At 35.8% G+C, this 25,415-nt stretch overlaps 1 protein-coding gene across 2 annotated transcripts in view; it reads right to left on the reverse strand.

The window, feature by feature from the left end:
* Window positions 1–25,415, reverse strand: part of NDST4 (N-deacetylase and N-sulfotransferase 4) — a 280,730-nt gene that overhangs the window by 116,415 nt on the left and 138,900 nt on the right. For both annotated transcript variants that reach the window (XM_003798172.2, XM_023518192.1), the window contains 2 exons: window positions 22,832–22,919; window positions 15,613–15,767 (listed from right to left, as the gene is read on the reverse strand). In XM_003798172.2, coding sequence (XP_003798220.1) covers window positions 15,613–15,767; window positions 22,832–22,919 — 243 coding nt within the window. The remainder of the gene's footprint in view (window positions 1–15,612; window positions 15,768–22,831; window positions 22,920–25,415) is intronic.

Here is a 25,415-nt window from a genome sequence, read left to right on the forward strand (position 1 = left end):
GGGCCAGGGTCAAACTCACCAGCCCTGGTGTACGAGGCCAGCACCTAACTGCTACAGGTGCCGAGCCCTAAATTATACTTTGTTCTCTCCCCAGTATCTCAAATTTTCAGTACCTCAAAACTGACAAGCAGGACATTGCTAATCTTTCCTCTTAACTAACTTCTGCACAGGACTTCCTAAGGACTCATCATCCATTATTCTTGAATCAGAGCACACACAGACCCCACGACTTCACACCCCACACAGCGTGACCTGCATTTCACAACACAGTATGAAAGCCCTTGTCCTTAGTTGCTCATGGAGATGGATTTGAGAAATATGTCCTGTTGCCTGATTGACAGCAGTAGCAAGAAAATACTTTCTTCTCTGGAAATACTCAATGCCTTAGTAATTGCATCTCTGTTCAGTGAGCAACGAAACCTAGACTGGATCCCTTTTGGGTCCAGTAGCAGAATTTGGTGTCAAGAATCAGACTGCATTGCTCATGGCTTGGTGGCCACAGAGTGGGGAGAGATGAACACCTCTTCAGCAGCTGCCCAGCTGTATTTTTGGCCGAAGCTGGTTTGGACTCCTCTGCTGGCTTGGCTGTCAATGATCCTAGATGCATCCGTGATTGCTGTGGAAGAATGGATCTCTGGATTTTGGCACCTGCCTCCTGAATATGAGTGCTATATAAAGGTACCATACGTCGGTGAACACTCCTCTCAGTAGTCTAGAAGACCAGGATTATGAATAAAATAAAGTCTTATAATATCTGGACAGCATTGAGGGTAAATTTTAGGTCTGTGGGCAGGTTTTGAAGGGAGAGAAATTAAGCATTGGTCCAAGCCAGATTTAGTTTCAGGGGTATGGGCATAAATTTGGATTCAAGCAACCTTAAGGCTTTCCAGAGAAGTGTGGTAAAACACAGCATGTAAAGGAATTCAGGGAGTAGAACAGGGAGTTTATTACAACTGGTTATTGAAGGAAGCTGAATAAGGTGGAAAGCCAGGGTCTCTGAGGATTGAGAGGCCGCAAAGATGTGGGGGCATCATTTATCAAAAACTATAGACCACTTTCCAGCGCAATTTCCTTCATTGTAGCCTCTGGGACATGGAGAAATTAGCAGCAAGAAAAATGATATTCATTAAGTATTTAGAGTTCTGATAATGTCTATAACTTGGGAAAAATTATAATATTCAAGACTCCTAAATGTGTTGAGTCAGATGGAAACAAGAATGATATGATCACTACATTATTATGTCATTGCTATAGTACTATAAACAAAAATATGTAAAGACAAGCTATTCACAATGGTTTGAATACTATGATCATATCATTTTCATAATATCTTCATTTGTAATTTTATCTTAAGTGTTAATCACTAATACATACAAATATCTTGACCGGTCTTCTGTTTATTCATAGCACCCGAGGTATTTAAATGCAGCATGCATTCCATTCATGTTGTGCTTTGTTTGCTTTTTGTTTTTTGAATCTTCCCCTTGATTGCCTGTTTTCATGGCATCAAGCACTGTTTTAGATGGAATAGCTAGACACGGGTGTGTGTGAGATGACAAGCTGAAGACGGGTACCTGCCCTTTTTGAAGCTAGAATCAAGGCACCTTGTTCTCTGACTGAGAACACGTTTCCAAATTTTGCGGTCCTTTTATAATTATATACAGCAGCTGATGTGTTGGAATCATTAATTCAAAGGAATCACTCTACAGAAGTAGATGTGTATAAACTATTACTTTCTTGTAGCAATGGAATATTTTTCTAATATTATTTTTGAGTCAAGCTGAGATTTCCCTTAGGAGACATTTTTCCTCCTTTAATGTCAGCTTAACACATTTATGAAAAAATGTTTTAAACATTTGGTATATGCATGAGCCATCCTCCGACTGTCACTTCCTTTCCCTGCCCCCAACTACAAGGTGTTATTATATTTTGTCCTTTTATGACATCCTGTGCCTTCTTTTAAACTAATTCTTATGTGTGATTACTTGCAATTTTGTGAAGTCTTTACCATTATTTTATCACACATAAAAATAAGCTTATGTTAACAAATGGTACTCGTATAGTCAAAAGAATTAAGTGAACATGCTAACTTGAGTGAATGCTAACTCGAGTAACTGGTTATAGAGATTATTAAAAAATTATATTTTTCTGGGATGGCACCTGTGGCTCAAGGAGTAGGGCACCAGCCCCATATACCGGAGGTGGTGGGTTCAAACCCAGCCCCGCCAAAAACTGCAAAAAAAAAAAAAAAAAATTATATATTTTTCTGTAGAAATGGTTCATGTATTTCAAACTAATTTAGTACTGAATAGTTATACTTCCACTATCTTATATCCATTTCCATTATTATGTAGAAGTGGTATCATGTTTGGAAATATAAAATATCATTACACTTCTCACCTTAAAACAAGTTTATACCAAGCACTCCAATTCTCCTATTTCTGCAGTTCCCAGCCCTTGGGCATGGACTGGGAAGTGAGCAGAGGGTGAGAGAGCTGAGATAAGCTTCTTCTGTATTTACAGCCACTCCCAGTCACGTACATCTCCTCCTGAGCTTCTCCTCCTGTCAGGTGAGCAGCATTAGAGTCTCATAGGAGCAAGGACCCTATTGCAAACTGTGCACCTGAGGGATCTAGATCACATGCTTCTTAGGAGAATCTAATGCCTGATGAAAAAGAGAGTTAATGAGCTTGAATCATTACAAAACCATTCCTTGTCCTCTAATCCATGGAAAAATTGTTTTCCATGAAACCAGTCCCTGGTGCTAAAAAGATTGGGGATCACTGTCCTTATTAGTGACCAGTACACTCTCCACTGTCAACATATTAGGAGGCAATTTCTCATATTCACATATTGCTCAAGCTACTCTGAAAATGACCCCAGAGAACTAGGTGTCAATTATAGCTTTCATACGACAGCTATAGCCCAATTATAGTCCAAGAATATGGGGACGGGGGAGAGAGAAAGGAGGGGAGAGGGAAGGAAGGGTAGAGGGAAGGTGATTGATGGGATCACACCTATGGTCCATCTTACAAGGGTACATGTGAATCTTTCTAAATGTAGAATATAAAAGTCTTAACACAATAACTAAGAAAATGCCATGAGGGCTATGTTAATCAGTTTGGTGAAAATATTTCAAATTGTATATAAAACCAGCACATTGTACCCCATGACTGCATTAATGTACATACCTATGATTTAATAATAAAAAAAAAGTACAGTTAAAAAAAATCCTGAAATGATGAAAACATTCACCCATTATAGATAAAGCATAAAGGACATTATCAAGCTGAGACAATTTTTCATACTGAAAAAAGTAAAAGAGAAAAAAAGGGAGAAAGAAAAATTTGTTCTAACCTACGGGTTTTAAGAGATTATTTGGTTTGAATAGAGTATAATCAGTAAGGCAATTACATAATAGTGATATTATATGAAATAAGAGTTAAATAAAAATGCTAAAATTTAAAAACTTTGGCTCTTGATTGTTTCATAGCCATCTAAAAAAGTATGATCTTTGAGGCAGTGAAATTAAAATTTGTCAGTGATAGCTAACAATGCTATTATTGACCATCCCAAGATTCCACTCCCGAAACTGTTATCTAATAATGAATTAACAAATAGGAATAAAATCTCCCCAGCAATACTTTCTTCAAAGTGTTAGGTCATTTGTTTTAAGATAGTTTTCTATATAAATATTTTTAGAGCATCTAAAAATTCTAAATCATGGGCAATTTGAATTTAGATAAATCTCAAAGCAATTTAAGGCTCGACACCTGTAGCTCAGTGAGTAGGGAGCCAGCCACATACACTGAAGCTAGCGGGTTCAAGCCTGGCCCAGACCTGCTAAACAACAATGACAACTGCAATCAAAAATAGCCGGGCGTTGTGGCAGATGCCTGTAGTCCCAGCCAATCTGGAGGCTGAGGCAATAGAATTGCTTACGCCCAAGAGTTTGAGGTTGCTGTGAGCTGTGACACCACAGCACTATACTGAGGGTGACATAATGAGACTCTATCTCAGAAAAAAAAAAAAGCAATTTAAGAGAAAAAAATACAGTGGACATGTATTAAAGCATTTTATTGAATAGGGAATGCATTCAAATTCATTAAAATCTCAACCAAAAAATAAAAGCAAAACCAAACAGTAGATTAAAACATAAACAGCATTTTCTTCCTGGAGTAATGGGAAACCTGTTGGTAAATGACTGCCAGTGTTGGTTCAGCAGTTCAGGATTGCCAGAAGTGAGGCCTCTGATTCTCTTGGCATTTTCATAATAGTTGGATGGATAGCTACCTCAGTCCTAGACATTGGCCCATATAGTAGGTAGGAAAGGGGAACCAGATAAAGGGCAGACTGGCAAGCACCAGCAATATCTAACCTCCTTTCCTGAATCTTTCCTAGAAGCCCTATACCATGACGTGTGCTCACATCTGACTGGCTGGAACTATATTAAATGCCTGATACCTGAAATAAAAGAAGTTGAGAAATTCAACTAGTTGGGCTAGAAATTGACTCTATAATAATATTTTGGCTTTATTTAGTAAGGAAGACTATAAACATGGGCCTTGAGTATGCATTTCGAAGTTATTACCAAGGACTAAAGATATCTGTGGCCTGAAATGAGAATGTGGAAATACGGATTCTTACGTCCTGTTGCTAAACAGCCCACTTCCTAATCTTACATATGAATGATATGCATAAATACTGATGTAGGAGATTTAGGAAAGCAATAAGTGATAATAAATTAATTAGGAACATGTCAGGTAATATGAGGATCTGGATAACTGAAATTCCAGATGATAAAGTATTAAACAAAGATGATCAATAAAGTTGGATTCAGGGTACTTGAGGGTCTAACACCGGGGATGAAAAGTTCCTCCATATTCTGGCCCACATGAACTACTTGATCTCATTTTTGTCTAATTCTCAACTCAAAGCCTCCTCTGAACCTAAATCAATTTTTTTTCTTTTCCTCACATCTTATGCACCTTTTGGAGATTTGTTTAGGCAAGGATTATTGGAAATGGCTCAGCGTCTATAGCTCAATGGGTAGGGAGCCAACCGCATACATGGGGGCTGGTGGGTTCAAACCCAGCCCTGGCCTGCTAAACAACAATAACTGCAACAAAAAAATAGGCAAGCATTGTGGTGGACACCTTAGTCCCAGCTACATGGGAGCCTGAGGCAAGAGAATCGTTTAAGCCCAAGAGAGTTTGAGGTTGCTATGAGCTGGAACAGCTACAGCACTCTACCGAGGGCAACATACTAAGACTGTCTCCAAAAAACCCCAAAACCAAAAAAAAAAACCAGAATCATTGGAAACAGTATTTTATGTCCCAGAAATCTCATATTTCTAAGGACACAGTTGGTCACTAATAATAACTGAAACCAGATGTGAATTAATTAGGGAGTCACAAAATACTGCTTCTCATGATTCGAATTTGGTATGCCTTCTTCTGAATCATGTGAGTTAAGATTTGGCAAACTTTGGACAGCAATAAAACTTCCCCTGTCCACATTTTTTTTCTTTCATTGTTTGATCTTTGCAACTCTCTAAAAAATGTAAAACTCATTCTTAGCACACCAACCATACAAAACCAGACCACAGGCCAAATCCCAGGGGCAGTAGTTCCCAACCCGTGGTTGGTTTCTGAACCAATACATATTTTATTGGAAGAGAATGTTGTTTGAGACACACTCCTTGCTCTTTCCCACACTGCTTGCTCTTTGGGGGCACTTTCTGACTCACGCTCCTGCTTTCTGACTCTCGCCCCGACTCATTTTTCACAAATGTTGTGAACTCAATTGTCTGTCATTCTTTCCTCCTCTCGTAGCTAATGAGTGTGTCTTTTGTGGTTGTACATTCTCTCAAAAGCCTAAAATGCCACTTAGTTACATTTTCTACTCCAACTCCCGCTCCCCACTCAGCTCTACCAGGTAAAATCCTGCTTCTAATTCATTTTTGCATCCCTGATACCAGGTAAAGTGCTTATCAAATAACCCACATTCATTGTCACTCTAAACGGAAGAAAGGAAAGGAAGAAGGGAAAGAAAGAGAGAGGAAGGGAATGAGAAAACAAAGGACTCACAAATGAAAAGAGGAAGTTAGTTTTTACACTGAAAAATGTTAGGTTTGGGACATAATTGAAAAACCATTTCAAAAGTTCAAGTGGATCCAACTCTAATTTTTCTCGCTTATTTGTGTGAAAATATAAGTTTTGCCATCCGTGCTTTTTTCCTTGCAGTGTGTGGGAAGATTTTAGTCTCTTCATCATTTTGTGACCACTGTCAGTGTGGAGGAGTTTAAAGCAAATCGGATTGTCTTGTCTCTGCTTCCAACTTGAATATTACCTAACCTTGGAAAAGTCACTTGGTTGTTTTATGCAAATTCAGCCTCTTATTTCAAAAGGAATGAATCATATGCCTCTTGAAGAAAGAGGATGAGAATACTGATAGTGACTATGCTGATGATGATGGTGACAAGTACCTGCTGAAACACTTAGGTGCCAGTAACTCGGCGAAGCATTATGCGTAATAAACATATGCCATAGCATCTGATCCCCATCAAAACCTATGAGGTAGGAAATGTTGTCATCCTTATCCTACATATTTAAAAATTAAAGCATAGGAATTTAATGTAATTTGCCAACGTTACCCATGGAGTAATTGGCAGAGATGGACTCTGAACCAAGATGAATCTGGGCTTGACTTACATACTGAGCAAGCAAGTATTAACGCGAGCAAACTCACGTCACACAGGGAAGGATTCTTATGTGTAAAAAATAGCTAAGGTTTTGTTTTCTTCAAAAGAACATGACTTTTTTTCCTTTGGATTCTGTACATAGTCTATTGTTTTGTATAAGGTAAATAAAATTTAATAGAGAAAATATTAACTTGCTTAAAAACAAGTAAATTAATTACCGACTACATTAACCGGTTATTAGCTTATCTCCCTGGGGGGAAACCTCTGTTGCAATTTTCATACATCAGCCCTTGAAAGGAATTGGAGTGCCTCTAGTTAATTTTGAAAGATTATTTATAATAAAAGCATAACACCGCCAAGAGATCAAGTAAAGCAGAAAGAGTGATTCCCAAGGCTTTATACAAAAATAATAATAACAGGGGATCCAGAACAGACAGATGCATCCCTTAATAGATTTAGATTCATGCAGTTTGGGTAACATAAATAGTTCATCATTACTGCGGCCCAATTTAAAGTGCATTTTGTTGATGACATTTATTTCTTTGAGGTTAAACATGTTCAGAAATAAAATAGCTGCTTGACAAGAAAAAAGATGCTGCAGTTAAAATTGGTATTTGGAGGCTATAGGGGGTCTTCTAGGTCCCCCTGTTAGGCGAAACAAATAGACAAATACGTATTGTGGAGATTTTCTGTCTAAGGAAAATTCTTTCATTTACCTGCCAATACCAGACCAGTAAGTCAAGGGCTTACCATGATATAACACATGACAAGGAAAGCCATTTTTCTCTAAATCCATTGCTAAGCAGCATGAATATTAATAGCTAATGAAATACCAATTCTAATTTGCAGGCAAAAATTCATCCTATCCTTCATGTTGTAATTGTGATGAAAATAGGAATTGATGAGAACCTTGAAGACCGATTGACTATGCAAGCTTAGAACGCTATTAAATAATATGACTCTACTTGCAAAACATATAAAGCTCTTATCTAAAATCTCAATGGGTAGATAAAAAGAAGTAAAAATATTTTTCCTGCTACTTAATACACCAATTGTTATTCCATTCATACACCTACATTTTCTCTACTAATCTATTTTTTTCTTTTTTTGAGACAGAGTCTTACCTAGTCACCCTTGGTAGAGTGCTCTGGCAACATAGCTCACAGCAATCTCAAAGTGTTGGGCTTAAATGATCCTTTTGACTCAGTCTCCTGAGTAGCTGGGAGGTACCCACCACAATGCCCAGCTATTTTTTTAGAGATGGGGGTCTTGCTCATGCTCAGGTTGATCTTGAACTCCTGAATTCAGGCAATCCACCTGCTAGGCCTCCCAGAGTGCGAGGATTACAGGCCTGAGCCACGGCACCAGGCTCTACTAACCTTCTAAGTTTTATTAAATAGCATCTCTTTCTTTCAATGCATAAAGGTCTACAAGTTTCTCAACAATTTTTCATTTTTGCAGAGGTCATTTACATATTATATTAATTACCTAGGTTATGGCTGAGAAGGCCATTAAGAAAACCAGGCACACAATTTGGCTTATTTTACTACAGAGAAACATTGTCCATTTCTCCCAGGGATCATCAGATTTTGCTCTGGAGTCCTGCAGGGTACACTTGGAGCCACACGGCAGCTTGTGAGTTCTTTGTGTGACTCTGTACAAGTCACACAAACAATTTCTGGACCTCTATCTTCTCGTTTGTGAAACTGAAACCTTTCAAAAATCACTTTGGAACCAAACCTAGGAAGCTTGCTCCATCGGACTTCCAAACTCAGAGCAACTCAGATTTATATTTCAAGGTGTCCCACTGGTTGCTCCTAAAGTCACCATACATAGAGAAAGTGGAAAATAGAGCTCAATATACCTTTATTTACAATTAGAGCTAAATATAAAGAAGTGGCCAATACACAGGAAATATTTTGTAAATATTTTGTAGAATTTTGTAATGAACATTTGCAAAATAAAGGTACATTTAGCTACAATTTCCCAATTTCCCTATGTCTGGTGACTTTAGGAGTAATCTACAGGTTGCCCTGTATTTTAGAAATATCAGGAACCTTGAGGTCTAGTCTGCTGGCTTCATTTTGCTGAGGTGGGAATCTGGCTACTAGACCCAGACAATACGACTGGAGGGGAAAGCTGTCAAAATTGTACTGGAAGTAAGAGTCTGGGAAACAAGGAAAAGTAGACACAAAAATTCAGAAGTTTTAGAAACGTAGTTCAGGAGCAAATAGTCCCACAGTCTTGGCAGATTCTGACACCATGGCAAGTCCATAGTGCAGTACAATCATTCATAGCAAATGAAAATTTTAGTCTTTTGAAAATGTGACGTGAGGCTTGATACCCAGTCATCTAATACATTCAGGAATATATTTACTCACAGAAATGAGTAAAACAATAAATCACTCAATACACAAAAGTATTGACATGAAAGTACAAAGTATTTTGAAAGTCAATATTGTCTTAAATATGAAATATAACGATGGATGAATTTTGTCTGTGAACACTACTTTTGGACAATATATAATATGAGAAATGTAGGCATTTTAGCATAAAGAACAAAACTAACAAATATGATGATGAAGAGATATTTCTACTAACTACATGGATATATATAAATGTTTATTTTATTATTATTTTTATTTTTTTGAGACACAGTCTCACTCTGTTGCCCTAGACTAGAGTGCTATGGCATCATAGCTCACAGCAGCCTCAAACTCCTGGCCTCAGCCTCCCGAGTAGCTGGGATTGAAGGCACCTGCCATAACGCCCAGCTAGTTTTTCTATTTTTAGTAGAGACAGGAGTTTTGCTTTTGCTCAGGTTGGTGTCAAGCTCCTGAACTCAAGTAATCCACCCACCTAGCCTCCCAGAGTGCTAGGATTATAGGCATGAGCCACTGCAACTGGCTGTAAGAATACATTTAAACTGTACTAAAATGCCATCTGTAAACAAGTGTTGTATATGCAGTAACAAAGTCATTGCAGTAATTCTAGAAATGAGCTTCATATTTCCTGGCAGGCATTCTCTAATCTAACACTATGATTTTATTATTTTCTGCCCTCCTAACATCATTTTCCTCATCACAGGTTTCTAATCAATTCAATTAACATATTCCAGATCATCCATATTTTCCATTTTCTTAACATTTAGCATATTTTCACTGCTCTATTTTCCTGGAAAATTCCATTAACATTTTATCTCACTAATCCATTTTCAAACTTAAAAATATCTTTTTTTTCCTACTCTGCTTTAGCATTTAAAAATCCTGATAGATAAACCAGACATAACAGATTCAATAAACAAATTATTTCCAAAACCACAGTGCATTTTTATTTGAATACCTAGTCTAGGAATTCTGGCATGTCAAGGGAAATTATTAACTGTTCTAGATGCATTTCTATCATGGTTCTTAAATGTAAAAGGGAGATGGTCATTCTGGTACAAAGAATTGGTGTAATGGATTACATGGAGCACATTAAAAATGAGATAAAATAAACAAAAATTATCTCATTCTCAAGGAAGAGCGGAAACGAAAGATGAGACCAAAAGACAAGTAACTACTTTAGCAGATAAGAGACAAAATGATTATTAAAGTAAAAATAAAAAATATATATTTTATTCAACCTCCTGACTTATAGAAACTATTAAATAATTATGTGTGTTTGGGATCTGTAAGTTATAACAATGAAGCAATAAATAACTAACATACTCAATTACTGAAGTAATTTACATGGATATTTGCACTACATAGTGTGTATCCCACAGGATCCCTCAAGGTCTTATGCAATTGTCAAAACGTCTCATTTCATTGAATTTTATTATGGTAAAATTTTACATGAGATTATCTGGCAGACATTTTTTGTTTGTTTTTTTGAGATAGAGTCTCACGAAGTCATCCTGGGTAGAGTGCCTCGGTGTCACAGCTCACATCAATTTCAAATTCTTGGGCTCAAGCCATCCTCTTGCTTCAGCCTTTCAAGTAGCTGGGACTGCAGACACCCACCACAACACCCAGCTAGTTTTTTTATTGTTAGTAGAGACAGGGTCTCACTCTTGCTCAGGCTGGTCTTAAACTCCTGAGCTCAGGCAATCCACCTGCCTCTGCCTCCCAGAATGCTAGGATTACAGGCATGAGCCACTGTACCTGGCCTGGCATTTTTTTTAAGTGTAGAGTACATTTTTGCTGACTGCAAATACAATGTTTTAGCAGGATTCTAGATCTTATCATCTTGACCCACTGAAACTTTATGCTCCTCGATCAGTAAGTCTCCTTTTCCCACTCCCCTGCCCCACCCCTGGCAGCCACCATTCCATTCTTTGCTTCTATGAATTTGATTATTCTAGACGTCTCCTGTAAGTGGATTCCTGTGATACTTGTCTTTCTGTGACTGGCTTATTTTCACTTAGCATACTGTCCTCCAGGGGAATTCAGGTTGTCACGTATTGCAGAATTTTCTTCTTTTTACAAATATGCCTTTACGCTTCAGGATTTTTTTGTTCCTGTTACTTAATTTAAATCTTTTATGCCCATATGTGCCCCCTCTTCTGAATGTAAAGACTCTTTATCATTCCTGAATCCCCCAAATACACTTTTTTGCTTTTTGTGAGCTTTTGTTAAGTATTTGTTCACAGTTTTATTTTGGTTTAAATATTCTTATCTTCTCTGAATTCCCTACCATGAAATACCCTGTTAGTTATAATGATTAGTTTTGGGACAGCCTTGTATCTTTTGTAGTGCACGATGCTGTATACTTCATAATCCAGTAAAAATGTGAGCGCTGTGGACACTGATAGGAAGCCCTCTCAGTTTCGTCTTATTGTAACATTAAATCTACTCCCGTGTTACCCTTTTCCTCCTAACATGACGTCCACACAGCTCACAGAGTATGCAGCCTATCACAGCACTTAAGGATTTTGCAAAGTTGCTCTTTGATTTGTGTTTTCATGAACACCATTCAAGTGTCAGCGTTTTTCATTCCATGAATATTGTGTCAAATTGCGAAAAAAAATTTATAGATTTCAAAAACAGATGTATCATTTTTAAAAGCAAAATTTAAAAACTTACATCTTTATTTCAGGGATCTTAGTCATGCATAAGACACCCAAATGCTCAATAAAATAAAGAAAATTCCCATCATTATTGGAAAAGTCAGCATTGAAGGGGAAAAGTTGTTACTTAGGCCTTTAGGATATTGGTTGATCTGTAACTATTAATGGATTGAAAAAATACCACTGGCTTGGAAAGTTTAATGAGTCTTTATGTAAAACTTAAAACAACAAAACATAATTCTTCTTCATTCTTTTTTTCCAAGTCCGTTGTGGAATAAAATGAAAAGCACAGGTTTAAGCCAGGGTAGTCTTCTTCCTATGATTGAAAAGGAGTTGTAGGGTAAATCAAGAATGATTCTGATAACTTCTTCATTAAACACTTTCATGTTGGTAAATGTTTCCAGTTGTCTTCAGCCTTGGTTTATCTGTTATCATGTTTGAAGATTTGCTTCTATTTACTGATGTGTTCAAGCAACTGAATTGCAGCAAAGTTTTCTGCTTTACTGAAGGATAAAGAAAGAACAAATATTTTTCTCCCCGCTACTCCCATATTAAGTATCTTGTGACTACCATGCCTTGGTTGGCTGTGCTTAATATCAGACTAACATGCTCTATATCAATGCGTGAGCACATGACATATATGTTGCTGGATAAAGCACATATAACTCCCACACACAAGCACATGACATACATTGGTGCCCATGGATTAAGAGCAAGTGTACACATAACGCCACATACATGTATAGTCACATGATACACAAATGTGGGCATGGATTAAGTGGTAATAATACTTTATATTTAAAAAGCCTCTTCTAACATTATGAAAAGATAAAAAATCAGTTTTACAATGTGTTTCTCTCATGATTTTTAAACATACTACAGAATAAAATGAACTCTGCCCAGATAGAATTCAAAGGCATTCCACAAACGAATCCATTATGATTGACTAAGGTTTTGGTAGACTATTTTTGGAATAATCAATAGCAAGCTATTTATATGCCTTAATACATTTGAATTATTTTTGGAAGTGCTATGAGAACTGTGGTTTTGAGACTGACAACCCTCTGGCGGCCAAGGTCACACCAAGGAATAATGAAGAATGTCAGAATAGAATTTTAAAAAAGGATGGAAACAATTGATTTTTATCTGTATAAATTGCTCATTTAGTTTGAAAATCTCTTTCCATAATTGTTTCCATCGCAGCTAGATGAGTATTTCAAGATGTTCATTCCAAATGTGTAGACTGATGTTGTCCACAAATGATCAGAGAATTTTAAAGCTGGAATTGATCAGTGGCATTATCTGGTCCAGTGCTTTTGGTTGGCAGAAGAGTTGATGTAAATTAATTATCTAAAAGTTTGCAGTTTAGAGAGTGAAATAGGGAGTCATTACCATTTTGAGGGAGAAAAGACATTAAATAAGTTGCCAGCTTCATCAGAACTTATTACTAGCAAGCAGGACTAAAATTTAGCCTGTCAATATCTCATTTAGTGCTCTCCACAATCCTATCCTCTCTTAATCCTTACTGTTGATGGTTTTAAAGTGTCACCTGGATGTGAAAAGATAATAATTTAGTAAAAAAGAAATATTTTTCTTGGCTCTGGACAGCACACACATTGTCACATTTTGTTGACATTAGGGGTGGGGTTCTGAATGTCATTGCTTGAAGTCTTGAGTTTCATTGAGCTGAACTCCAGAAGAGAAAGGGCAGTACCATTTTAGTATGTGTGCTTAATGCACTTCATTTTGGTTGTAATATTTTGACTATGCAAAATATAATAACACCTTTCTTTACAAAACAAATTTATAGGTGTAAGTCTAGCTTCTACCCACACTGACTAAACAAATGTAATTGCTCCGAATGGACTCTAAATAGCTTTCAACATTTCATTACAAAGCAATTACATCTGGGTCTTTCCCAGAGCTCTCAGCATGGCTTTTAAAAAAGAAATTACACAAACAGGTGAAATCAACCATTATGAAATATAAACTACAAGCCTAAAAAGCAAGGCGTCATAGTGGAGATGGAGGGGAATGGGAGGAGGTTAGCCAAGTGATAAACACATTTTATTTTCAAGGTAACTGTGCTAAAAGAATTTAGCATGTTTACTCAGGGTAAGCTTATTCTGAAATGGGAAATATTTATATAATTTTATAATGCTATGAAACAGTACAAAATTTATTAGATATTCTCTAAAGTGTAAATAAACAAAACCTCTTGTAAATTCATATTTTAAAAAATTAACTTTTTAAAAGCAAGTTGTAACTGAAAATTTACTTGTATTTACAAAGGTCATAACTGATTAATTAATATCTAACCAAGGTTTACCCTGTATTAGCCATTGCTCCAAGCATATTATATGTAAACTCACAGAAACTGTATGAGGTAATTGTTAGTATTTTCTGTCATTTTAGAGATGGAGAAACTGACAGAAAGAGTCTAAGTAATATGTCCAAGATCAGGCAGCCTTTAATGGAAAGCAAGAATTCAAATTCAGGTATTCTGGTGCCTAAGTCCATAATTTTAACTGCCTTTTCTTTACTTATTACTAAGAATGCTGTATGCAGGTCTCACATTGGTCTGGGAATTAGAGATGGAAAGGTGAGCCACTGGCATGATAACTACTTATGACTTTATAAAATGCCATCATATTTGTTTGACCTTAATGCTGTGGTTAAAAGGTAACTTAAAATAATGAAGATACTGGCAATCACACAGTATTAATGAGTCGTAACTCTCTATTTTAAGACAGGGGTTCTTAACAGGGACTCAGGGCCCGTGGGAGAGCCATAAACTCCTAATGATTATTCTCATAGGCTCCAATGAGTGAAGACGTGAGAATGTGTTCTGAGTATTTTTTCTGGGAAAAAGTTTTCTGTGATTTGTTAAGTTTCTTAAAGAGATACAAGGCTTAATTAATCTCCACAGCAGGGATGGACAAACCTTTTCAGTACAGGTCCAGACAGAAATAGTTTAGATTTTGTGGCCCATATGGTCTCTTTTGCAAGTCAACTCTACTGTCTCAGTGTGGAAGCAGTTACACGCAATGAAACGGAGAAGGATGAGTGTGGTCATGTTCCAATATAAACTTTGAAATTTGACTTTTATATAATTTTTACATGCCACAAAATACTATTATTACTTTGTGATTAATATAAAAGATGTTTAAACAAACTTTCCTTGGTCAGGGATCATAAAACTACCAGCAGCAGCTCAGATTATGTTTGTAGGTAACGGGTAAATCCCTGCCTCAGAGCAAGATATACTCAGAGTCCTCTGAGCACCTTAGGTGTCATCTGGGAACATTGTGAAAATGCAAATTCTCAGCCCTCTCTCCAGATCCACTAAATGGGCAACTCATCTCGGGTTGGGGGTGGCGGGGCTCAGCAGTCTGTGTTTCGAAAGTCTTTTCGGTGAAATGGATACACAGCCAAGTTTGAGAGTCACTAGTCAAGAGTCATTGTTCTAAAAATTAGATTCACCCATTTATTCCTTCGTTCTTCCAACAAATGATTTTTGAGAGGTTAAGCATATCGCACCAGGAATGCCATGAACAAGTGCTGTTTGTTCTCCTTATAGGTATACAAATAATCCTTCCTCAAAACATTAAAACAGAAGATGGAAACTTTCTGAAAATCACTTACTTTTTGAAATATATGTGTGTGTCTAATTTCACATCACGACCTCCTACATGTATACACACATGCCTGAAACAAAACATCACAAAGCAGTATGTACCCTTCACACATGAGAGTCATCCCGATAGTCTGTTCTATTTTATCTGTGTTGGCTGTTATACAAACCACTGCTAGATCACAACTCATTGTTTGAAAAAATACAATAATAAAATGTGCTCACCAGTGCAAAGTCCTTGTTAAGGATCATCTGCTCCACTAGGGACGACTCGTTGTGGAAGAGGTGGGGCTGCATGTGGCTCCACATGTGAGGAAACCACCAGAACTCATCCACGGACCGGAGCAGAAGGTCATCTCCTTCATCTTCCTCTTCAGTCCCTGTGAAGGATAAAGTGAAAAATGGTTTTAGTGAAGATTTTGTACTAGGTTCAAAGTTATTTTTGTCAAATTTATTTCACTCTTCAGGTTCCTGATACATAGATCAAATTCTGTGTTTTCTTAATAAGAAATAAAATACCAAAGTCTAAATGACAGGAGAAACAAGAAGGTCACAGATTGGGGTGGGGTGGCGTGGACATGCCCCAGGTCAGACAGTTGTTTGATTTAGAACTTTGGGGCATTGTTTAGAATTGTTAACCCATGGTGTCAATTAAAAGCAGACCTACTTTTGGATAACTCATTTTTTGACTTAAAATTTGAAAAATTATCGAATTATCTTCCTAATTGCACACAGGGGGAACTGATCTGAGAGCCTATTTTCTTTTACTATTAAATATTTTCTTTTATACAAATATAAAACTGAGCTTAAAATTTACTGCTTACAAATTGTTAATTTTTTTGTTTATAGAAATAATATATGCTTTTTAAAGAAATGTCTATGATTTGAAGAAATCATAGACAAATTATATAGAAAGCCGCAAAACTAAGAAACAAAAACAAACTGCAAGGCTATCTTCCAGAGCTAACCATGGGAAACCTGTTTGTATCTTTCTTTAAGACATTTTTTCTATTTAATGTTTTTAAAAGTGGGTCTATTGATGTGTAAATACTTTTGCATCCTTACTTATTTTTTAAATTTTTAAAATTTTTTTATTGATTAAATCATAAAGAGATAGATCATGTATACATTAATGCATTTCCAGGGTACAGTGTGCTGATTTCGTATACAATTTGGAAGGCTTACATCGTACTGGTTAATATATCCCTCACCTCATTTACTTAATTATTGTGTTAAAGACATTTATACTCTATACTTAATAGGTCTGACATGTACCCTTACAAGATGCACCATAGGAGTGATCCCACCATTCACCCTCCCTCCCAAAAATACATTACTGGGATCTGATCAAACTAAAAACCTTCTGCACAGTCAAGAACACAGTAAGTAATGCAAGCAGACAGCCCTCAGAATGGGAGAGGATATTTGTAGGTTATGTTTCTGACAAAGGTTTGATAACCAGAATCCACAGAGAACTCAAACTTATTAATAAGAAAAGAACAAGTCATCCCATTTCGTTGTGGGCAAAGGACTTGAACAGAAGCTTCTGTTCAAGATAGGCCCATGGCCTACAGACACATGAAAACATGCTCATCCTCTTTAATCATCAGAGCAATGCAAATCAAAACCACTTTGGGATAGCATCTAACTCCCGTAAGACTGGCTCACATCACAAAATCCCCAAACTACAGATGTTGGCGTGGATGTGGAGAAAAGGGAACACTTTTGCACTGCTGGTGGGAGTGCAAGCTAATACATCCCTTTTGCATCCTTACATCTTAATTTAACATTATATACCTAAACATTTCCCATTTTAATACAAATATTTCATAAAAATTAAAATGTGAACCTTATTACTGTTTATCATATAAACCTTACTTGAGAGTTTAATATTCCTTCTTATTCTATTAGGAAAAAACTTTAACAGTGCCTAATGCATAGGAAAAACCACTGTTATGCCACTGGTAAAAAAGGAAGAAAAGAAAAAGTCCACCTACTTACTTCTAAGGGAATTCATTATGTTACAGCTATCTAAGAATATTTGTTCTGCATGAAATCATATGGATTTTAACAAATTTACAATATTCAGCTTAACTCTAAAATGTTCTGAACCAATAATATCAGCTAATTCCTATCTGGTCTCTCAATAATTATATAAGTAGAGTAAAGTTAGAGTAAAATAAGTCAAGTCAAAATAAGCTATTATTTTATAACATGGTATATGTTCCAACTGGGTGATTGATTTTAATATTTTTACCCTTAAATTAATGGGGCAAATAATAAGATTGTTTAAGAGCTTTCTCAGAATGTCTTATAATAAACATTTCCTTGGTCAGGAAAGCAGCACCATGAAATGATTAAAACGTATCTTTGATGTCATCCATTACCCAGAGGTGAGCCCTTAGTTTTGCCACTTACAATTAACTATGGGATCTGGGACAAGTCAACTCATCTGCATCTCAGTTTCCTGGTTTCATAAGGGAATCTAAGTCCTTATTTCATAAGGTCTTAGTGGAGGATAAATGGGACCAATTTCCTAAAGTACTTAATGATTGTCACTTGTAAGTAGCAAGCACTTGATAACTATTTAGGATCTCCTGTCTCTTAAAAATAATGTCTATTGGTTTGCACTTGCGGCGTTCTGAATTTGTGTGTTTTTGCAGAGTCTTAGTAACTTTGCTTGCCTCGATTGTATGTTTCTTAAGGTCCGGGACTGGACCCCTTCCCTTGTTCTGTAACACGCCATTTCCCCAGAGCAGTGAACAAACCAATAGCTCAGTTCAGTCTTTCTTAACAACGTTGTCAGTGAACTTCAGCAGCTTCACATGGCCACTGAAGTACATGCCAACTTGTGTTTCTTTTTAAGTGCCTTTGTTCTACATAACCATAGTCCTTGAAAGGTATAAGAACCACCAAGCTCCATAAAGGTTTTGGCACCATGATGCTACTACAGGGCATAAAGAAATACAAGTTTTGAAAGTGATAAAGTTCCATTAATAAAATGAGCAGATAGAATTCTTAATTTTCATTGAAGTTAGTGCAAATTGGTAGCTTTATAGACTCATAACTCCTTGACTTTCATTAATATATTAAGAATATCAGATGTTGAAATCTAGATGAAGAACAGTTAATTACTGTCTCAAATGAAGTGTTTATGCTACAGAAATTTCTCATGGCCATAATTTAGCACATTGAAACAAAGATTAGAAAGAGTTACAACATGTCACATATGATGAAAGAATTGATAGTTCTCACACTCCCCTGGAATTATCCTGTTGTGCTTTGAATATAGAGTGTGTGAGAAATGCTTTCACTCACTTTAAACACCGCTGATCATGACTGCAAGGGGCAGAAAACACAGAATGCATACTTGACCAGAAAGGAGGTCAATTACTCAATTGAAAGAAAGATTTTCATACTATTGATATAAACAGATGCATGACTGATCATAAAATCTCGGTGATTTTTATACCAGAGATCATGTTAGTTTATAAACACTCTCTACAAGGTGGAGAGTGACATTTAAAATCTCTCTCTCTTTTTATTTTTTTAACATCATGGATTAATTTCTGTCAACCTTTCTCTTAATTTATGCTGGTCATATAATTCAAAGCTACACGAGGCAGACCCTGACACTGGAAATAGCTTAATAAAAAATACAATACTGAATCATGGTGAGGGACAACAGCAGAATTTCAAATATTTTTAAATCCAACCAAATGAAAATATTATATTTCGACACTATAATAGTACATAATATGTGCTTAGGTTATGGGTGAAAATAAAATTTGCAGTTCATATGTGACCCTTTTAACACAAATTCTATATCATTAAAATATCTTCAAATTGAGACTTTCACGTCACTAACCTGATCTAGACTCTATATAATTATTGATCAAAAAGTACATTTTGATTTTATTAAAATGTTATGTTCTTTCACTTTTTCTGATTTCCAGTGAATAAAAAGTGTTTTAATTTAGAAGTAAAATAGGTGAAGAGTTTACTCTTTTGTAATAACTTTGGAGAGTCTGTATTATGAGATGATATTATGCTGCTAAAAGTTCTTTATGTATAGAAGAATAAAAACAATTTTATCAAAATCTTGACTATAGATTAATTTCCCAAAGAGACAGTTATAACATTAAAATATGATATATAAAATTTCAGTGTCTTCATTATCTCTTTTGTACAAATTTCTGCCTTATATTTGCTTAATATATATGAAATATGGTTCTATATGGGTGAGTATAGAATAAGCTAATTTTAAATATTATACTAAATAAAGAGAACTATATAATGGTAAATTAGAGCCATGTAGATTTTCTGCTGTTTACTTTTTTACAACATTTGATTCTTATACAAACACCTTCAAAACTAATAATAAACATTTACAGCTTTTACAACCTGCTGGGCATTGCTTCAAATGAAAGAGATATCCTTAATTTTTACCCCCATTTTGTAGATGTAAAAACCGAGGTACAGAAAGCATATGTAACCTGTTTGTGTTCATAAAGTTAATAAGATGTCGGTCTGGAATTGAACACATACAGTTTGTTTCCCATTTCTAGTCCTTTAACTAAGACTTCGTACAGAAAAGCAAAGCATATAAAAAATAACCAAAGGAGGAAGCATCTAACACTTTTCTTAATGTGACATAGGAAGTTAATGACTTTATATAAAATGCTATTTTTGGGGTACAATACACTGCCACGGACCAGACCAATGATAATTCAATTTGCAAACATTATTCATGAATTAATTATTGGCTAGGTCATATTCAGCTACGAAGAACAGCCACGATTGTTCCCACAAATCATGTCCCACAAAATATAAAATGTGTAGTTTTCCTTTCTTAGAAAGCATCTTAATGTGATATTATCTCCATTTTTCAGTTCAGTTTTCACTGTGCATTTTCAATCAACCTATAAGTGTTTCCAGACTAATGTATTTCACTCTGAACTCCATGCTTCTATTTTTTTTTCTTTTTTAATCAGCACCATGCCCTTCCTTTTTTAATTTGCCACCCATGGGTGAATGACTGTTAGGGAAAGTTTAGAGATATGTCTTTTGGGGGTGAGATTGTCTTTAGCGTGTGAAGGACGGAGAAGCTGAATAGAAAAGAATACATGAGAAATACAAATAAGTGAAACAGTCTAAGAAATGCCGAATCAATCATTATTGCACTAGGCATATGTGATTAAATGTCTTCTAAACAATGAGGCTCATCAATCAGCATCCTCGTGCAGTGGGAGATCAGACTATCTGGGGAGAGAACTGAGACAGTCATTGCGACAAGGCCATCTCCTCGTGGTTACACATCACAGCCAAGTGCTCTGGGTAAGGAATGTACTTCCTCGGTTGACAATATATATTTTTTTCTATAATGTGAAATCTCAAAAAAAAAAAAAAGTGAACTCTCCATACAGAAATGTGACCAGCTAGGAGTGAAGCAGGACTTTCTGATAGTGTGAATCAATAATGTGTAATTCAGCTCTGGAAGAAACCTTGATACCCCCCACGTGCATGAGTAAGTACTCAACCTAGTGGGACTACGCCCTCAAAATATGTTATGGCTGCACATCAAAGATCCTACAAATAAAGGAAATGTATGAATTAAATAAAAGTGACATATTTATGGGAAGAAAATGGAATCTCCAGAATTTACATATATATTTAATAGACGTACATTTTGCTTGTTTTCTAACATACACTGTCACCACGGCATCACAGCATAGAGTGTTTTTCCCATTACTGTTAACATTAGCTCCAACATAGATTCTGTAAGACCTACTTAAAGGGGATAGTTAAAATATGGCTCTCTCTTTTTGTGTGTGCTTTTGTCCTTCAGTAACTGTTCCTGTGATGCTGACTGCTGAGCTGCTCATTCCCTCGTGGATGTGCACTGTGTACAAGTGCAGTTTTAAAGAAGAAATAGGAAGTGTTATAACCTCTACCAACATTAACTTTGCAAATGTCTAGCAGGTTTAACAGGCCTGAGTCTGAACAGTAAATAAAAACTAAGGCAGTTACCCAGATATATTTCAACCAGAAGAAGAGCTTTACTTCATTATATTGCTTAAATGACAAAATACTGTTTGTGTGTGAGCTTTAAATCATGGTATAATTTTTTCCCCTTGTATGGGTAGATACGCCTTTATAGTTATCTGCTTTAGAACTTCATAGCCAGAGCATCTTTGGCTTGAACTCATTTTTTTGAGTTAAAGAAGATTTTCAAATTATAAGCTGTAATTGCTCTTCTTGTGCAGATATGATGACCCAAATCTCTTGGTGCAAAATGTTTTTTTAACATATGCAAGCAATTGATACATCATGTGGTCTAAATATTAATTTCCTTTCTATTATTACTTTAAGCAGCACTTATATGTTTCAAAGTAGGAGAAATAAGCCAGTAATATATTGCTACTTCAATAGTCTAATAAACAGAGCTGAGCTTTTTACATTACAAAAGCCTCTTGGAGTAAACAAGCTCCATTTATGATAATTAAAGATTACCTTTGCATAGGATATTTTTAATGAGTCAAAAAATTGCATACACGCACAGAGAATGTTTCCACTAAGATGCTATGATGAAATAATAGTGCAAAGCTCTAAACAAAGCATTTCAGCTCACAACCTAAATACACAAATACCAGTGGACTGCAGGTATTCCCCAATACAAGCCCCGGCATATACGTTAGTGCTATTTTTGTCACCATTGTAAGACAATCAATTTTATGAACAAAGATTTCTCTTGAATCGTGCCAAACATTATAATATGAATATTCAGAAAATAAAAGTCAAAACCTGGAGGTGAGGATGGATAAAAAGATGAAAAGAAATATCGGAACTGAGTAATGCATGCACACCCATAGCATTGGGAGAATTTGTTGACAGGCTGAAACCGAACATAAGTACAATTGAGACTAGATAGACATGAAAAGAAATAGGAGCCTGATTTTGACGGTTTGAATGTACATGGACCAAATTAGAAATCATGTTTTTACAGAAAAATTCTGGGAAGGAAGGTCAAGTGACAAAATGATTTCCAAAAACATAAATGATACATACAAAAATATCCTATACCTCAATTATTTGATAACTTAAAAATACTGTTAAATATTATTTGTAGTGGTATCACCATCATCATCACTACACTTTTTACCTATTCTTTTCTGAGAAAGAAGATGCAGAATCATATTCAGAAAAATGGTTATGGTTTCTTTTACTGAATTGAAAAAGTCAATTCTCTTTCTCTTTTGCCCTTGATTTTAATAGTATTTGCCAAAGTAAACAGGCTCATTGATTTTGGATTTGGCTACTCATATAATGCACCCAAGTTTCTCCCATAATCGATCTGGACATTCAGTTTCTCCTACTTATGGAACATTTAAATCCTATCTCCTATTTATATGTAGCTGCCTGAGAACACAAAGGTCCTTCTTACCTGTGTGGTAAAACTTCCCTGAAAATCCAAGGTTGAAGGTAAAATTTGCAACCTGAGTGCGCAGTAAATTTTGAGTCTCTAGTAATGCCTGAAATAAATAAGAAATTAACATGATTTTAGAAAAATAAATATGAAGTTTTAGGATGCCTCTTTAGCAAATGTGTGTCCATGAATGAAACAAAATAATAGGAGCTTTCTTTGGGGGGAGGCTTGATAGGTACTGTTACTCATATTTCAAGTATTGTAATTACTATTGTTATTCTTTTTATTGAAGGACACTCATTACGGAACATGTAGTCCTAAGCACATTATGGGCTGCTGAGGGGCAATTCTATAAGTTCACAGCAATGAAATAATTTTCATTTCTGTGAGACACTTCTTGCATTTCATATTATTATACTTAAGGAAAGGTCCTTAGGGAAAATTTCTCAGAATTGTTGGATGTAGACAAGTCTTGTATTTCAAGTAAGAAACTAGGAGGGGAACTTTTGTTTGAACTGCAAGTTAGTATTTTATTTAACTGTGCTACCTCCCCCCACATCATTTTTAAAGATATAATTATTAAGTCAAAAGCTTGGAGTTTTATTTTACAAATGAAAGAGGAATGCACATTTTGTAGGGCATGGCTTGCAAATCTAAAGATGTGACAAAGGAAATAACAAGTAGAAGGAGATATCCTTTATATAGTTAATTCTTAAAACACCCTCTCAATTTGACAAGCATTTCCCTACTTTCTAGATTTGGAATTATAATATGCTAATTTATTGTTTGTAGGCAGAATAAGAACACACTGATAGTAATTAGTTAGAATTAGTCATGTAAAATTTCTGTCATCTTTCTGTTTATTACCCCTATGTCAATGCATGGAACATAATTCAGAACTCTTTATGTCCTTGGGCTTTCTAGTTTGCTTATTGGTCTATTGATTCAGAATGTTTTTCTGGTTTTTTTCAGTGGAATTATTTTTGTAAAATAACTTACTCCTGTTCATCTGTTAAGGTGAATAAAAACCCAGGTATTTAAACGATTTTTTCCCCATTGGTCATGGTGGCTGAGCATTTTGCTGCAAAGACTTGTGATCCTATTTATTTCTTTATAATTAAGGGATATCTTGCAAATTGGTTTAATTTACAAAAGGAAGAAAGCAAAAGTAAAAGCAAAAGAACTAAAATATTAATAAGCTCTGTAGTCAGTGGTTATCCAAGATTGCCATTATACTGGGGGTAATCATGGCCAATCTTACTTAAATATTATCAATTAAACACACAAAGTAAAAATAGACCCACTAGCTTAACTTAATTGAATGAAATGTTAAAACACATTTTTTTTAGAAAGATCAAACTTCGTATTAAAAATAGAGTGAGGTCAAAAATGCCTATTGAAATAGTGAGATTATTGATAAATGCTGTATGTAGCCTTAAAGTAAAATTAAGCATTCTTTCCTCTTTGTGAGTTCCTTTTTCTCTTTTTTTGTTTATTCAATGCACGTTGTCTGAGCCTTCTTATTTTGAAATACATATATTTTTAATTTCCCCCTTCCCCTGTTCTTTTTGCGACTCCAATTCCACCCTACTAAATATTTTTCCTCTGAGTTCTTAAAGTCATCCTTTATTCTGTATTTATTTATCCACCATCTATTCTTAAATTCAAAATAATATTTGTTATAGATGAGTACAGTGTTGTACTATTTAATGAGCAAGATTCCTATAAACTCAGACGTCATCGTCTAGAAATGAGAAAGATATTCAATAGACTTTCACATAAATATGTCACTGCAGTTCTTGATAAGTGCTGCAGAAGAAACCTAGATCATGCCGGGACAGTTATAAGTGGGGATTTTACACTGGTGTAGTGGTCCCACACATTTGGTGCTTTCTTAGAGATGAACTAATTAAGATCAACTTGACATTGCCTTAGACAGGCCCTCATTATCTTTTTCTTGGGCTCTCAAAATACGACAGACTCCAAGAGTGTTCCTATCTTCCATTTTTTATCTGTCTCTACCTGACACTCTGCAATCATCCCAGCATCTCAAAGGCGTAAGTTCATTACGCCTTTGGGTCCAGTAGGCACTTTAGTTCATGACTCAGTTTTGTCAGTCATTTCACATCTCTATCTTTTTCCTTTATCTAGGAAATAAGATCATAGCCAATACTTGTTTCATACTATTAATGTAAGAATTACATGGGATAAGGCACACAAAGTGTGCAGCTGAGTTTCTGATGCAGAGTGAGAGCTGAGTAAATACAGTTACTGAGCCCTAGAACATCAGTCTTCCTACATCAATTGGTATCCTGGGTGTCTACACATGCACTCTGCTCTCCACATCACCACGTGCTCTGGTTAAACTGAACTTTCCCACTCTTTCTACCTTGCTCCATGACATTTCTCTCTGTGTCCCTGGCCTAGCAAACCTCCCAGCTCTCAGTCTTGTTTCTCAAACCCCACTTATTCTTTAAGTCTCTTCATAAAGCCTTCTCTGATATCTCAAAGCTTTTTCTTTTCTCTTCTCTTCTTTTTTTTTTTGAGACGGAGCCTCAAGCTATCCCCCTGAGTAGAATGCCATGGCATCACGCTCACAGCA

This window comes from Otolemur garnettii, unplaced genomic scaffold (genome assembly GCF_000181295.1).
Source record: "Otolemur garnettii isolate 467f Iridium unplaced genomic scaffold, OtoGar3 scaffold00129, whole genome shotgun sequence".
Taxonomy (NCBI): Eukaryota; Metazoa; Chordata; class Mammalia; order Primates; family Galagidae; genus Otolemur; species Otolemur garnettii.